This window comes from Argentina silus (genome assembly GCF_951799395.1).
Source record: "Argentina silus genome assembly, chromosome: 13".
Lineage (NCBI taxonomy): Eukaryota > Metazoa > Chordata > Actinopteri > Argentiniformes > Argentinidae > Argentina > Argentina silus.
The window spans coordinates 2,302,900-2,320,239 of NC_139667.1; the positions used below are offsets into that span (position 1 = coordinate 2,302,900).

General features: G+C 47.7%; 2 protein-coding genes across 3 annotated transcripts; one reads left to right on the forward strand and one right to left on the reverse strand.

The window, feature by feature from the left end:
* The first annotated feature begins 488 nt into the window (after positions 1-488).
* Positions 489-4,644, forward strand: ankrd63 (ankyrin repeat domain 63). 2 transcript variants are annotated; one of them, XM_083682968.1, is made up of 3 exons: positions 489-593; positions 749-873; positions 1,004-4,644. In XM_083682968.1, exon 3 carries the CDS (start codon positions 2,791-2,793, stop codon positions 4,393-4,395), a length of 1,605 nt encoding a protein of 534 aa, XP_083539094.1. In that variant the 5' UTR covers positions 489-593; positions 749-873; positions 1,004-2,790; the 3' UTR covers positions 4,396-4,644. The 2 variants fall into 2 exon arrangements, with proteins under 2 accessions (XP_083539094.1, XP_083539093.1); XM_083682967.1 differs by having other exon boundaries at positions 568-602.
* A 1,702-nt stretch (positions 4,645-6,346) lies between these two features.
* On the reverse strand, positions 6,347-13,016 carry pak6 (p21 (RAC1) activated kinase 6; the record flags this gene model as incomplete). The annotated part of the gene is made up of 8 exons (XM_083682847.1): positions 6,347-6,514; positions 6,736-6,870; positions 6,994-7,119; positions 7,261-7,387; positions 8,590-8,723; positions 8,847-9,380; positions 10,276-10,971; positions 12,813-13,016. 8 exons carry the CDS (start codon positions 13,014-13,016, stop codon positions 6,347-6,349), a joined length of 2,124 nt encoding a protein of 707 aa, XP_083538973.1.
* Between the last annotated feature and the right edge of the window lie 4,324 nt (positions 13,017-17,340).

The following is a 17,340-nucleotide window of genomic DNA, read 5'->3' on the forward strand; positions in this document are numbered from 1 at the left end:
TTCCACGATGGGCAGTGAACTTTTATCTCACTCTGTGCGACAACCCTTCTGTCTTATCTACGTGGCGGCCGTGTATTTATGACTCCTCAAATGATTTTCGCTACCTCTGCCGAGATGGGAACTCTTATAGGGTAGTTAATGTTATGACCGTATTCTGCTGATGCGGTCTCTCGAGATGTCTTTATGATTCTATTAACATGCAGCAATTGGGGGAAATTGATCTGACCTAATTCAGCGACAGGGGATATGGTTATCGTGTTTGCTTAGTTAACAGAATCGGCTGAATCTTATTGACCTGATTAAGAGACCATCGCCACTGGAGCATTATAAACGTAACGTTTCATTGGTATGGAGAGCATGTGTGGCAGTAATTAGAACAGGAGCTGAGACTTTGGGCCGTCTTGGAGCCAGAGATACATCACAGGTCCCCAAGGCAACGCCCTCACTGTCACACCTCTGCCGCAGCTTTTTCCAGGAAATAAAACTAACCGGAATACAAATGCAAATCCTCTGGATTTTGAGTTACTGCCTTGGGTTTGTGACGAGTATTTCTTTCGCCTTGTTTCTCGAGGTCAGTGCGTACGTCGCCAAGGGTAGGTGAGGTAAATATAGCGCCGAAGTTTGAGAAGGTGAATTCAGAACGACAACCTCGAATTTACTGAGTGTTTGCTAAGACATTATACATTACATGAAATAACTTGCTCTCTCTCTCTCTCTCTCTCTCTCTCTCTCTCCCTCTCTCTCTTAGACAATGATGTCTTAAAGAGAAAGCCACGCATTAGAAAGTACTGGATCAGTCCCAGCCGCATTAGATTGCCTACTATGAGACCTACAGTACCAGTCAAAAGTTTGGACACACCTTCTCACTCAATGGTTTTTCTTTATTATTATTTTCTACATTGTAGATTAATATTGAAGACATCAAAACTATGAAGGAACACATATGGAATTATGTAGTAAACAAAAAAGTGTTAAACAAACCAGGATATGTTTTATATTTCAGATTCTTCAAAGTAGCCACCTTTTGCTTTGAGGACAGCTTTGCACACTCTTGGCAAGGGGTGTCCAAACTTTTGACTGGTACTGTGGCTGGATGGCAAGTCTTCCTTGTTTGGTTGAGTTCATGGCTCTGACGAATATATGAGACCTGCTGGGGCCTGATGAAGTGACATGTCCGTGACCGGATGGTGACCGGATGGTGAACAGTGAGGAAGACGGAACCCCGGAACTTTTTCTCTCACGTACACTATTTGGGCTCTGATTTGCACCTGCTGTGTTTTATATTAGCAATTAAAATCTAATTAAAATCCGAAGGCACAAGAGAGGACAACAGTAGAATGGGTTCTGGTTCTGGTGGCGTACTATGACTACCTATCGTAGTAGTGATATATACGCCATTTAGCTGACGCTTCTATCCAAAGCGACTTACATTGCAGTGAGCGTGTACATTTCTTTCAGTATATATGGTCCCAGCGGAAATCGAACCCACAACCTATGCGTTGTTAGCGCCATGCTCTACCAACTGAGCCACAGAGGATGAAAGTCATGACTTAAAGACATACATAGAAGAAGCCGTGACGTAAACTAAACACATGCACTGTACAGATGATGCCCTTACTCAGCATGGAGGAAAAACTTTGCCACAGGACAAATACAGAATTGCAAAACCATTACCCACAATTATGTATTTATGTCTTTGAAGAGGTAGCTATATTCAGGCGCCTTTCATTCACCAGATACATGCACTGCAGAACACAGATATTAATAGTTTCACCTCAGAAAGCAGCAGGTTGCCATCTCAAGAGGATTACACATTAGCATACAAACGGAGGTCTTGTCACTGAATTAAAGAGATCAAAGGCAGTGAGGGAGCTAGATTCCTTGTTTGACGGGAGCAGGAAAGGGTACCGGTAGCTTCGTAAGTAATAGCAGAACTTATTGCAGTGTAACATAGGGTTGTCCAGGAGCAGCTCAGCTGTCATTCAGGCACCTGATGGAGACTGCACAGAGAAGACAACCATCAGAATCTGACATTTTATCAAAACTTCTCATTTTCATTTTTTTCCATTTTTATCAAAAAAATCTAATTTCCATTCTCTTTGCAAGCACCTTTCGCCGTCTGTTAATGAAACTGTACCTGAAACCTGAACATTCTTCTTCTTCTGGAACGTTAGGCAAGAGAAAACATTATATCCATGCACTTGTGTTATACTGTATAACACAGTATTAATAGTAGTGTTCCGCAAACCCTGCATTATCTGACCTTTCACAACAAAAGAGTCCAAATTCAAGCGTTCTATTTTTTTGTCCATACATACAAGAGTCTGGTAAAAGTTAATTAGGCTGGCTTGTGAAAGAATGGCAACCTGAGAAAAAGTGGCTGATTTAAGTACCTCTTTTGTCGCTACTTTTACCTAGCCGACATGAAAGCACTGGCCATGTTTTTCTCCTTGAGTAATTATTCAGTTCAAATAGCATATATTTCCTCCAGGCGACTGGCGCTTGTTCTGAATGGATGCTGCGCAACATAATGGTCCTCAGATGGCTGTTTCCTTGGCAACGTGGGGAGGGCATGTGCAGGGAGAGGTATAAAAACACTGGCAGCTCCTCAGTGAGGCTCACTCCGAGGTAAATACACTCACTGTCAACACAGAGAGGCCCAGAGAAGCTCTCTCTCTCTCTCTCTCTCTCTCTGTGTCTCTCTCTCTGTGTCTCTCTCTCTCTCTCTCTCTCTCTCTCTCTTTCTCAGCACACACTCTGAGTTTCACCTCCAGAAGCTGTAGTCTAAGTATGATGCGACCCAAGGATCTACGCCAGGGCTCTGGCACCAAGACGTTCCTGGATGCCATGCACGAGGGGAAAGTGCACCTGGCGCGCTTCGTCCTGGACGCTCTGGACGGCCGCATCATCAACTCCAAGACGGAGAACAGCCGCACGCCTCTGATGTTCGCTGTGTGCCTGCAGGACCCCGTGGCCAGGTCAAAGTTCACCCGGCTGCTGCTGGAGAAGGGGGCCGACGTCAACTGCCAGGACGAGTTCGGTCGCAGCGCCCTGAGCCTGGCCTGCGAGCTGGGCTACCTGGACGCGGTCAAACTCCTGGTGCAGTTCAACGCCGACCCTGATGTCTCAGACCTTTGGGGAAACAGCGCCCTGATGTATTCTGCCTATGCAGGCCATAGCCAGGTACTGGAGTTCCTGGTCAGGGCTTTCAAGAGGCTGGGCCTGAAACTGGACCGCATCAACCATGCTGGGCACACGGCCACCCAAGTGGCACACTTCTTCGGACACAACCAGTGTGTCCAGGCCCTAAACTTCACAGGGAGGAAGGCTGCGGGATCAGAGGAGCCACTCGGAGAGGTCGTGGGTGAGGTCGGGGGAGAGAGGAGGCAGCCTAACATGCTTCCCAGACAGGTTCTGGAGAGGTTCTCGAAGCAGTTCCAGAGCAAGAATGAAGAGCAGCTGCCCGGGCTGTTGCAGAGACAACTCAGGGTTGGGGACAGCAGCAATGGCCTGTGGACACGATTCAGATGCCAGTCCTCAGAGAGAAAATGCCCCAACCAGGCACTCCCCCATCACCTGGAGACCGGCCAGACAGAGGAAGACCAGGATGTTTTATTCACAGCCAAACAGATACAGAACTGCAAGCTCAGGGACCTGAAGGGGGTTAAAACACTAAACAATCACCCAGAGACAAGCCAGAAAGATGTCAGCAGAGCCAGAGGACTTAAACAAGAGGCACCGGAGGGCATTCCATTTTGGGGCAAAGCTAAGTCATTTAACCTGGACCTCCTGAGCAGCCGAAAACAGTCCTATCAGGGAGACATGCGTGACATGAGCCTGTCAGCCAGAAAATTAAAGCGCCCGTCGCTGCAGGAGGAGAGAGCCCTGATAGCCAAGATTGGATGTCAAGAGAACACCTGCGCGGTGACAAACGACGCTGACCAAACTGTCACGGCGCCAAAAGCACCTTTAAACGGCAAAAGTCAACCCCTGAAGGCGCCGGAGGACACGAGTGGAGCGCAGGAAGATGAAAAAAACTACACCGCTCCGTCAAGCAGGAGAGAGAATCAGAAGCGGGGAAGCCTCCCGCCAATGGGACGTCACAACAAGCTGCTCTTCCACAGAGGGGAGATGGAGCCGGAGAAGATTCCGGTCCGCCCACCCGGTTACACCGGGCTGGGGACCAGACTGATGCGGAGATTCACTGCCCCTGAGTTCATGAGGATGGTTATAGACTGCTCCTCCGGCTCCTCGCACGGCAGAGGGAGGATGTCCCGGTCCGAGACCTTTCCTTTCTCTCACACCCACCAGAAAGTCAACAGCCAGCCCAGTGTGGACAGCATCAGCGGGGTTAAGTGTGAATTTGAGAGCAGCTCCCATGTCACTCTCAATTAGATGTCCGCATTTGAAATTGCAGAATTAGAGGCAGTCGATTTGTTAAAGCATATACATATATATAAATATATACATATATATTCCACAATTTCAAGTGTGGTTAGTTAGGCTACTGATGTCCTTTATTCATAGTTTGGTAAAGAAAAATCTGAAGTGTGTAGGCTATTTGACTTTTATTATGAATAGCTTACTATCCTGTCCGTTATTTGAGTCATGTTGCCTAATTTAGGCACAATCGCTGTTGTACATGCTGCAACATAATGTCAGTATTGATTAGCAATGTACATTCTGTTTATCAATAATTGTATATTGTATCATAGTAAGCCTATGCTGTTTGCATTATGCTTATTTTAGCTGTATTTTATGCTTATTTCAGCTGTATTCATAGCTATATTTATTAAATATTTTTGAAACATCAGACAATTCTCATTCTTGCACTATTCAAGGAGGTGCATACAGCATGTGCGCCCATGTGTGCGTGTGTGTGTGAGAGAGGGGAGGAGAGGGGGGGGGGGGGGGTCTCAAGAGGCACATTGAATTGAAACCAACAGGCACAGTATTTAGCTGAGCAAGACTCAATATGCATTATTTATTGACTTAAAAATAATGTATAATTCTCTTTTTCATGAATGAAATACATAGAAATACGAAGACATGAAATATGTTGTATCCCCGTGTGTAAGAGTACATAGACCATGTGCAATGTGTTCTCAGCTGGTGGGCGTTCTGTAGCATCACATGCCAAGCCTGTGTGCTTTATCTATGCAAACAAATGCAAATACAGTCATACACATTTTCAGTAGCAACACACACACATCCTGTAATTCAGAAAAGTCAGTCACAATACAGTGGAAGGGGAGCATACACTGACACAGTATCCCAGGCATAAACACACGCGCACACACACACACACACGCACACACACGCACACACACACACACACACACACACACACACACACACACACGCACACACACACACACACTTTCAAAATCCAGTGAAATAACCGTTCATCTCAATATAACTACAATAGTTTAGCAAGTAGTAGGTCCTAATATACAGAATCTGTATTTACATTATTTGTTCATCAGCTACGTTTTTTTAGTTGACAATCTAAAATGAAACCTTATTTGCAACTTCACATCTTACAAACAATTCACAACACCTTTTTGGAAAGCTAAAAGAATAAATATTAAAAGGAACATGATTCCATGAGCCCAGTAAAAACAGCTGACCCCTCATCTACACATTTGTCATGGTAACAACGAGGGAGGCTAGTCTCTCAGTCATCTCTCTGTGTTCAGGAGCACATGGTTCAAGCATTCAGATCAGGCCAGGTGTGCCTCCATTTGGCCATGCAAAGAGTTCACTGACAAGGTGCAATTCCAAGGTCAGTCATTGTCCCGTTATGGTTGTCGAGGTAACATTAAGTAACAGCTCTCTCCTTCAAGTCATGAGCTACCGTAACTTGAGCCTAGCAACAAGCTAATACAGTAATAAGACATCTAGTATCCAAACACTATGATGGGCAACCGATCGATTGCAGTCTCAGTTCATAATGCAGTTTGCCGTTGTCTCGGGTTTGAAGTCTGCAGTCTGCCGTATACGCGTCAGTGCGAGACTGGCATTGTGTCGGGAGGAATCCCGTGGGGTGTCAATCACCATAGGCCCAGACTTTGTTGAGATGAGTGACTGTGAGGAGTACTGTTTGCATGCTGCCGTTATGCTATTTCAACTCACTGCTAAAGTGCTTCTCTCAAGTCCAGGCCCATGCTGTGTCAACCAAACTTGCTGGCCCGCCATGAGCACTCTAACAGCACCAGGTTGTTTGGGCTCTCTGCTCTCTGGAGCTGCTCTCCCATTGGTCAGGGTGCTGGGTGGGTTGTTGTGCCTGAGACCCGGGCAGGTCAGACTCAGGGTGGGTATATCAGGGACCAGGGGGTCTGGAGGTTCAGCAGCGGGACATGCGCTTGCGGTACTGCTCCACCAGGGGCACCAGGCACTGCGGGGAGCTGCTCTGCAGGAGGAAGGGGTGCTCCAGCAGGTCAGTGGCGCTGGCCCGCTCCACTGGGTCCCGGGTCAACATGCGGTCCAGGAAGTCCTTCAGCACCGGGGAGATCTGGGGGGAAAGGAGAGAGAGGGGAAACGTAATCAAAAGTCGCATTTGAACAGAATGTGTGTGCATACGTATGCTTGTGTGAGTGTGTGTTTGCTTGCTTTCGTATGTGTGAGTCACAGTGTGAACACATGTGATTGCGTGCCTGTATGCTGTGTGTGCATGCGCCTGTGTGAGTGGGCTTGTGGTAATGTGGATGTTTGTTTACACAACTGCGTTCTCACCTGGCTAGCGTTGCGTACGGTGGGAGCGTGCTCATCCCTCAGTCTCCTCATGGCTGCCACGGGGGTCTCACTGAAGTAGGGGGGCTCGCCATCCACCATCTCCACTACCATGATGCCCAGAGACCAAACATCCACCTGACAGATACACAGAATCCAGGAAGTAAATCAGTGTTGGTATACATCCTGTGCATCATAGGCATTGGTTTGGAAACAATGAGTATTGGATGGATTTGGATACTTGTTTGATTTGGACATTACCTCAGTGCTGTATGGGGATTTGGAGATGACTTCAGGCGCCATCCAATATGGTGTCCCCACTAAAGACTTCCTCTTAGGAATGTCTTTACTGATCTGGGCACAGAACCCAAAGTCGGACAGCTTGATCTGCAGTGGACAGGAACAATTACCGCATTAATGAACGAGAGACAGAGAGAGAGAGAGAGAGAGAGAGAGAGAGAGACAGAGAGAGAGAGAGAGAGAGAGAGAGAGAGAGAGAGACAGAGAGAGAGAGAGAGAGAGACCTACCCTCCCATCCAGTGTGAGTAAAATGGAGTCACTCTTTATGTCTCTGTGGATGACCCCTTGGGAGTGGAGGTAGGCCAGTGCCTGCAGTACAGCCTCACACACCGTGGCTATCTGCTCCTCACTCAGTCTGGAACAACGACAGCACAAACACACACAACACTCAGGCACTCAACCCCCGAGACAGTTATTATACACAACAGAGCCTTGTGTTTGTATTATCAAAGTATCGCTGTAGGTGGGTATGAAAACATTTTGGGAAAATAACACAATAGCACAAAAGATATTGCTGATTGCTTTATTTCTTGTTTCAGAAGGATATCGATTGTTTTGGAAACTTGTTTGGAGCGGGATTGGAATCTTGACGGAGGTATGATTGAGCAAGAGCATCTCATTCCCGACGTTTCAATCAATACAATGGTAATCTTAGGGCTTTGACAAGCACTGCCTATGACAGCTGTTACAGAGTAGATTTGGCCCATTCTGCTTTGTCAGCTGGCTGGAGACTGGAGCAGCTCCCTCCCCGTGTCTCCAGATACCACACTTTCAGGTCAACCCCATTCTCCCTGTATGGAGACGCAGCCAATGTTCTGTTCAGAATTTAAAACTCATTGATAGGTGGAGATAATTTGCACTGACAGTTTCTCCTCTTGGCTGTTGAGTGAGCCATTTTCCTGTTTTTGTTTATTCATACAGTATCTGATATATTGAATGGCATGGGGGTGCAGATAAATCGTATCTTTGGCCAAATTGAATTCCCCAAAAACAAACAGTCATCATTGGGGTACAGATAAATCGTATCTTTGGCCAAATTGAATTCCCCACGTCATTTCAACATGCACAAATTTGATGATGTTATCAGATTATGGTTTCCCGTAGTCCCCCTATGGGAAACTATAATCTGATAACATCATAAAATTTGTGCATGTTGAAATGACAATGTGGGGAATTCAATTTGGCCCAAGATACGATTTATCTGTACCCCAATGATGACAGTTTGTTTTTGCTCAAGTATGAGTGAGGGTTACTGAATGAGCCCTTCTGTTGGCACTGCTGCATCTCACTGTGCCTAGTTGCTCGATCAACTAGTCGGTACCACACTACCCCCTTGTGGTTCATATAGGTACTACATATCATTGTGTCAACTTGCAGCTATAGCATTTACCTTTTTTTTTGTTTTTGACTTACCTCCTTGCAGCCTTGTCTTATATGGGTGTCAATTGTTAACTATTCACTGTCTGTGTAATGTCATTTGATGTCCCACATGCCACGCCCAAATGTCTCCTGGTATGGTTGCAGTTACCTCCCAAGGTGTTGGCCCATACTCCATACCTGGTTTCAGACACGATGTTGGTCAGAGCGCCGCCCTGCAGGTACTCCATGATGACCCAGAGTTCCTCCTCCACCAGGGCGCTCTTGAACATCTCCACCACGTTCCTGTGCTGATAGTCCCTCATGATCACCACCTGGACACACAGACCATCACAAACCATTCACATTACAACACATTACACATTACAATGTGGGCTCTGTGCTGTACCATATTACTCCTAGGGGTCGTTTTGGATGGTGTTGGGTTGAGGTCGTACCTCATTGAAAAGCAGCTCTCTCCTCTGCTGTCTCCGAAGGTCCATCATCTTCACGGCCACCTGCCTGCCGCTGTGTTTCTCCCGGGCGATGCACACCACCCCCGTCGAACCCTCCCCGATCTTCACAAAGTTCTCCAGGTACGAGCGCGGGTCCCCCTTGTCCACCACCATCTGCAGGGCAGCTTTGAACTGTTCGTGGGTCACCTTGGGGGGGTCGGGGGGCGGTCTGGGTGAGGGGTGTTGTGGCGGCCTGAAGGCGGGGGAGCAGGTGCCCGGAGGGCTGGTGGCCAGGGACCCGGTGGGGGACGGCCGGGGCTGGGACGGGCTGTCCTGCCTGGGGAAGGAAGTGTTGGGGCAGCCTGAATGTCTCAGGAAGGGGTCTGGGCCGTTGGGTCTCAGGCCCATGTTGGGGGACAGTCCCAGGGTGTAGCTGGCTGAGGAACGCACAGTCCTGTGTGGCCTGATGCCACCCACCATTGGGCTACTGGTGCCACTGGGTAGGATGCCCGAGTAGTATCTCAGAGCTGACTCTGCCTGTACGATAAGAGAGAGATAGGGAGAGAGAGACAGAGACTTGAGTTGGCTGTTTTCCCAGGGTCCTTGCCCTGCTTTATAACTGAATGTAAATCACGTCCTTCTCTCTCTCACACGCTGTGCATCCGCTTCACCTGATACGGCCCCTGTTCAGACATCGCCATAGGTACCTGAATGCACTCTTGAGATCTTGCCAAACATTCACAAGCGCATTGGAGCTATAGACTCATAAATCATATTTTATTACCCTTGAAGAAAAAACTAACAAAAACAAACTTGACAGAAATAACAGAGCATTGGCTGTTGACTGAGGACTAGCAATCTGTTGTAGGATGCAGAGGAGCCTTTGAAGGCTCTGTAACTTTGGCAAGATATAACCATCTTGTTCCAAAAAATTCTCATCTAACGGTAGGATTTATGCACAGGGTTTTCATCAAGGAAAAAAATGTTGCTATTTGTGGAATTGATTGAAGTGTTCATGTCCTCTGTGAGTTCTCTGTCTCGGTTGGTTAAATCAGCTGACCTGTAACGTCCATATGGACCCACATTAAGCTGAGAGGGCACATGACATAGAGACATAACCCTAACCCTGGTCTGAACCTTGCCGAAGACTGCTAAACTTAACCAGTCGAAGTTAATGCCTAAACTTAACCAGTCGAAGTTAATGCCTAAACTTAACCAGTCAAAGTTAATGCCTAAACTTAACCAGTCAAAGTTAATGCCTAAACTTAACCAGTCGAAGTTAATGCCTAAACTTAACCAGTCAAAGTTAACGCCTAAGCTTAAGTCGTAATTCACGTAACTCTTACGCAAGAGAATTTATCGTATTTCCTAGTCTGCAGAAACGATCCCCCAGAACGTAATAATTTGGAGATATGGGTAGAGACATGTTTACCTTCAGGTCATAGGAGGAGTACGGCCTGCCAGGGCTGTTCTGAGGGTGGGTGTAGAGCCTGTCACTGGGGCGCAACTCTGGGTTGTGACTCCCCGGGTCGGCATGGGGCTGATGGACCACCATGGCCGGGCTGTAGAAGCAGGAGATGGGCCTCTGGTTGTTGTGAGGGATGGGGATAACCCTGGGCGGCGGGAATTCCCTCCGCACCATCAGTCTCTCTGTGGGGCTCCCCACCTCACCGCTCATGTAAGTCCCCTTCCCGGGCACATGCATGGGCACAGGTGGCGGGGGGTCCCGTGGTGGAGGTGGCGGCGGGGGTCCTTCCAGGGAGTTGACGCTCACCTCGTAGGTGGACTTGGCCCTGGGGAGCACCCCGTTGGGCTGCAGGGCGATGGGCTTCTTCATACCCAGGTGGGGGGTGTTGCTCTCGCTGTGGATGTGACGAGTCCTGTCCTTCCAGTGCTGCCGGGCAGGGTCCTCCTCCTCGTCCTCCTCGTCCTCCTGGCCCAGGTCCTCATACTGGTAGGTGTCCCCCTCCTTCACCTCACCCAGCCTGCCCAAGGACTGGGCTCTCTTCCTGGACGACGGGCTGCTCTTCCTCAGGGAGTTGGAACTGGTCACCGACAGCCTGCTCATGTCGGAGATCATGGCGGCGATGTAGTCTCCGTGGCCAATCATGCTCCCACGCACGATGGTCTGAAACGGAGAGCGGTTATGTTCACCACATTTTTCTGAAACGATCAAAATACGGAAGGCTCGTGTGTTTGGGATGAGTAACGAAGGTGACATAATCGCTGCTTGAAGGCAAGTTAATTTTAGACTTGTGAGTCTGAAAGGACAGTTTTGTCATTTTTCAAAGACACACGCAGCCTTAAATCATTTCCCCTGTGGGTTTTTACTGACAAGATGCACAAAATAAATCTACATATTGGAACAAAATGGTGATGTTTTAGAAGAAAAAGAAAAGATTTATCCAATAGCATGGAAATGGTGCCACAATATGGCTTATAGGTACAAACCTCTATTATTTGTGAATATAATAATTTGTGAATACAAATTTTTTTGTGGCGATATATATTTCTTTTTTATTGTTGTCATCTCAAGCAAACATATCGGAGGGCAAGAGAAAGACGTAAGGGAACCAACTTGCCCTGACAGAAACCACTGAGACACTTGAAATGCGTTGTCAGAACGACCTTCCAGTCTAACCTACCAGAGGAGAAGCCTATAAGGCCTCTAACTCAGCCTCTGGGCAGAGTCACGTTGGGTTCACTGTCAAGGGTGTCTCCTGTGTCCCTCCCTTATCACAGCTGCACAGGTGGCATAGGCCAATTAACACCTCACCTCATGCCCTTTGGAAAGCAGACAATAGAGGAGGACAAATGACTGAAATGATAACAGCATTGTCGAACCCTAACCCTTCGCTGTGGTTCTCTCGTCGATTTGAGCCAGTGACAAGTGTTCTGCTTATCACCTCGTGTTTACCGTTTACACTGCTAACACCCCAACATTTACCTCAGCCTTGCACGCTGTATTATTTATAAAGCACAAGCCTCCTTTTATACCACAAACCCAATCCTGATGATCCTATTAAAACTGTGACTCTGCTTCAAAAGCTGACATGGGACGACTCCAAAGCGCACGGCTCAAACTTAACCACTGCGCTAATGAAAATGTTTTAATGGTTTATTTCCTCAAGAGCCATAACTGCGTTGATAGGGAGTTCTGTGGAGCGTGGAAACCCTTAGATTTGCAGGCTTTATCGCTCAATGGCAGTTCCTCTGCTGTACCTGCACTTTTTCATGCCTCAGCCGCGCTGACATCTGTGAGAAGACACCGTGGATCGTTATTAATTGCCCGCACGGAGTAATAAATCTTGTGTCCCTCCAAGGATTCACGTTGTACAGCCAATGTACACAGCAGGGTCATTAGCCCAGCCTCGTGGCAGATAAGAAAGTAATGTGACAGGGAGGAAAGCTAGCATTGTCCCCCTCAAAGGCTTACAGTACCGTCGGCTGGCAGATGTGTCTGAGAGACGGGGTGGGGTGACTCTGCAGGAATTTAAACATTTACATTTACATTTACATTTATGGCATTTAGCAATGTAAGTCCAAAGCGACTTACAACAAATACATTTGTTTAAGTAAGTGAATCGTCTATCCATCAGTCATAAGATAACGTAATCAATGCTCAGACCAGGGGCCATAGGCAGTCACAATGCTAGAAGAAGGAATTTGTATTATTATTATTTTTTTAATTACATAGTGAAACTGCCCCTCCTAAAAAAGTGTTTCGATGGTCCCTGATTCTAGAATATTCTCAGAATGAAAATCAAATCAGTTCTATTCAGTCATTAGCATCTGCTGCATATTTAAACTATGGCTTCAGAGAATGATTTACTCTTTGTTATGGACACAAGAGGGCACATTAGTGGGCTTCATTACACAGGATGAAATCCGGGTGTACAGTAATATGCCATCCGCTGAGAATAGGTCAGACAAAAGGAGAGAGACAGTGAACACTCTAATGTACTATACCTTCTTTGGCTTTAGCTCTATGGGGGTGATCCGGGAGGGGTCCACCATAGGCTTGGGCCTGCGCAGGTTCTCTATCAGGCTCTGCCATTGGGTCGGCAGGCCCACGAAGCAGCCCCGCTTGGCGTCAAAGGAGGTGTGAACCCGGTGCTCAAAGTTCTTTGGCGCTGAGATCTCGGGCCTCTTCTTTTTCTTCTTGCGAAACATCCTCAGGCCCACAAGAGGGTCAGCTTGCCAAATTCAAGACGGCCCTGCAACAGAGATGTTTGCCAATGAGCATAATGAGAAACAGACCGCTGTTTCAGTTTCGCATAGCCCAAGCGGATACCGGTTGCGTATTGTTCTGTTGATGACAATGAATGACTTAAAGCTAATTTAATCCACCGATACAACAGTATCCATACAAATGACCACGCTGTCAACAGCACCTTTTCCATCGGAGGAGAGATGTCTGTCTGAGAAACGTTCCCTCGGTGAGATGAGCACTTGTTCCAGACCGACTCTCTGACTGCTCGGGGGTCGGGGAAGGGGGGGGGGGGAGTGCATGGGGTTGTAAGCACATGTGTAATGAAGGATATCGGGTCAATTAAGGCTTATTCATTCTCAGTGCCCTTTTACTGACGGGCACACTGTCATTCTGACCAGGCCCACAGGCTTTCAGTGCATTAGAGGGGGACAAACACACTGAAGAAGCTGAGGCAACCACCATAACATCCCTTCCGTATGCTAATTAAGCATGAGTGTCTCTGACTTCAAGGGAAAGTGACCACTCAAGCCTCGGACGGAAAGTCACGTATGCCCTGTTAGCGCTGGCAATGGCTGCATGGTGGTAAGCTCAGCAGTGGAAGGACATGTCCTTCATATGCACTTTCAGCCGAGCAAGGCTGGAATCAAATTGTTTGAAGTGCTGTTTCGAAAGAAAAAACGTACCTTCAAAGCTATAAATGTTTATCAAAATGTTTAAGGTAACCAAGACGAATAAGCCGACTGTAACAATCTGAGACGTTGCGCTTTCGCACGCACTCCTACAGGACAACAAGGTGCCCTCAACAGATACGACACGTTGATGTGTCTCCCGTCCCATAATGCACTGTGAAAATGGTGAGAGAAGGAGAAATGGCGAGTGCGGGCATTCTCCACTCAGCGGGCCGTCGCACTGGCAGACGGGCCGGCCTCCCTCCCTCTCTCCCTCCCTCCCTCCCTCCCTCCCTCCCTCCACCTCCGCTCCCGCTAATCGGCATTAATGAGTGCCGTTATGAGACGTATCAGTGACTAACCACGCCACGCTGACAGCCCCGTCCTCACCCCGGCGCCAGAGGCGAGAGGAGAGCACCCCCACGGCCGCGCTTCAGCTAGACCTGGCTCATTAAGAGGGGGAGACGGGGGGGAGAGAGGGAGGGAGGGGGGAGGGGAGGGGGTTAGAGATGGTGAAGGGTGAGAGAAGGGTAAGGGGAGGAGGGAGGAGTCAGAAGGGGTGAGACAAGGGGAGAGAGGGGGGAGAAGAGGGGCACTGCTAGGAGGGAGGGGCATGTCCCTCCCCCCCCCCCCCCCCGCCCCTCCAAGGATAATTCAATCAGAAGGCTAATATGCTAAGTGTTGCATAAGTGTATCACCCTGTGCTCTCCTTATGTACATAATGTGGAGCTGGGAAGAACTCTTAATTCTAACTGACAGGGACGCTATGGCGTGAGGCTCTCAGAAGGAGGGGGGTACGTGGGGGGGGGGGGGGGACCAGACCAACCAGCAAGAGAGCATGGCAAACATGACTGTGCCAGAGACTAGGGACCTCGTTTTACCCCCTAAAACATGAAAAAGCTTTTAACCAAAGTTGTTGTCTTCTGATTCTGAAGAAAAAAAAAATCGGTCTGAAACATTCCGGGGAGTAGCCAAATCCACTGTACTGTGCAATATTCTCATTTTCTCTGGCCCCTGGTTCGATATCTGTTTAACATGGGGTGTGCAGATGTTGGTATTTGCTGAGGCAAATATTTACACGGAACGCATGTGTTTCCAGCACGAGCAGATCAATCAATATTTACTCAAGAGCGAAAAACGAACGGCTACAGTCATCCGGTGGTGATGGGATGATACCCTCCCAAACAGGACGGCTGCTACGTCTGCTACTTCATCAGGCTCCATCGCTTCGAACCTCAGATAACGGAAACATAACCGTGTTATTCATTATTCATTCCAGAACACGGTTCCACAGAACGCTCTGGAAACACAATGTGAGCCGGGAGTAATTGGAACCCAATGAAAACACACACACACACACACACACACACACACACACACACACACACACGGTATATGTTGATTCGTGCTGGATCAAAATGAATCGAAAAAGCAGATGCGATTATTGATTTACAAGCTTTAATCACATGCATCTGCCCTTTTTATCGACCTATCTGGATCCACCCAGCATATGACTGTACTGGCAACAATATCTCATTGATTGTCCGGCGCAGAGGACCCTATATTTTATCTATCTGCATGGGGTTGAAGTGGTGCTGTCTGTGATCACGGTTTCTGGTCACATCCTCCTGAACTGCAGGGACTTGACCCCATGGCTCAGCAGCTTGCATGGAACCCGTCAAAGTGCTGAAGCAAAACTTGAGCATACGCTGTCAAGGATATGAAAACGCCGAAGAAGATGAGGTCATTCTTCTGAATTGCGCCCCGCCGGTTCATTTTTCTCCTGCGTCTCCGGCACAGAAGCAGCGACACCACATATCCAAAATATGTGTGTGCCGTCGACGCGGATCCGTCCGTTGTTTTTCCAGTCGAGCTGGAAGACACATGCTTAAATACGCACCAGATCTGGTGGTGTAGTCAGACCGATAATCCCTCATGATTTACCTCATTTCATGCCTCATTACTTTAAATGACGAGACTCATTGTTTATAAACAGACAGTCTATACTTCCAATATGCATCAGCGCCCTTGCAGGGGTAGTACAGTACACCTCAGAGCCCACACTGTGCCCGTTTACCGGTCTAACACCACCCATGCCACCATCTGAGCATCTTACCTAGCAGACAGGCCTCCTGTGTCATTCAGTTATCCCGTCAGTCCACACCCCTAGAGGACATGACTGATGAGGAAGGGAGGATGTATCCACATCCCTCTTATGTTCAAATCCCCCCAGTCGGGAGCTGTGCGGGTGAGTGGGAGGGGATAGAGAGAGATAAGAGAGATATTGGATTTCTCTGTCTCTTCAGTGCGCACAGGCAAGCAGGAAACACACACACACACACACAGACACAGACATGCACGTATGCACGCACGCACGCACGCACGCATGCCAAACGCACACACACACACACACACACACACACACACACACACAATCTGAGGGCATGAGAAAGGTACATAAGAACTGGACGTGACCGGACGGCAGAATTGCAGTGTGTTCAAGATGTGGGTTTATGCAGTTCTTCCACCCAGTCGCCACCTCTTGCACTGCATGTTGTCTCAGAGGGGTCACCGCGAGAGGCCATCACAGTGAGGTCAAACCAACTGGAAATACCCTGACCGTAGCTGTTTACAGCATGTAACATTTAACGTATTGAGTTGAAGTAATGAACCTGGATTACAGTGACACACGCCATGGGACGCTCCCTACATACAATATGTATTTCATAGTCGAATGGTCCGAGATGTGTCGTGCACAGGCACGGCACTTTAGACATACAAGCACATTAAAGGGACCCGCGCTAAGCATCGTCTAAATGACTGTGGAACTGTGGCTGAAGCCTCATTGTACTCTAGTACAGCCACTGGGAAATGCATTTCCTGATAAAGGGAAATGGGCTTCCTCTGATAATTATCTCAATAATGACATTAGAACCATTCAATATGAAATTAGATATTGTAGGAAAGGGACACCACACCACACTACATACAACACAGCGTATACTAGAACATGAGAGGAATTCTGCCCATCCAAAGGTGGCACAGGGACTAAACCAGGAAGCCTGTCTCTGCCGGTCCCAGCTGAGGTCTGTGTTTGAGCTAGTGAAACAATAACAACCTTTCAAAACGGTTTTGTTGTATCGCAAGCTCAAACAAAGATCCCATTTGGGAGAAGCAAACTATGTATGGTATACCCAGGAGCTTCTGATGAACCAAATTCAGCACATTTATCAACAAAGTAAAAGCTTCAAGCCTGTAAAATGGGACAACGTGCTCGTATGAGTATTCACAACTATGATAAACTGTACCAATGGCCCAAACCGTATCAATGACCTCAGAAGTTAATAACTTAGTCATATAATGTTATATAATGCATATATGTTATCACATGCAGATGGATATTACAGTACTTGTTTCATATCATAGTGAATCAACCTGGGGACTGAAGCTTACCGTGACTCACAACCACAGAGAGAATAGATTGACTGTGATGCCCTGTGTCTCTTTGCACGCCACTTCAAATGTCACATAACTCGCACAAGGATGTCATGTGTCCCTCCGAGGGTTGTAACGTAACTCAGGACTGTTTCCAAGGCACAGCGCATCAATTCCTGAA

Bases quoted from the DNA above. Each gene is read 5' to 3' on its own strand.
- ankrd63 (XM_083682968.1), top strand. From the start codon at position 2,791: ATGATGCGACCCAAGGATCTACGCCAGGGCTCTGGCACCAAGACGTTC.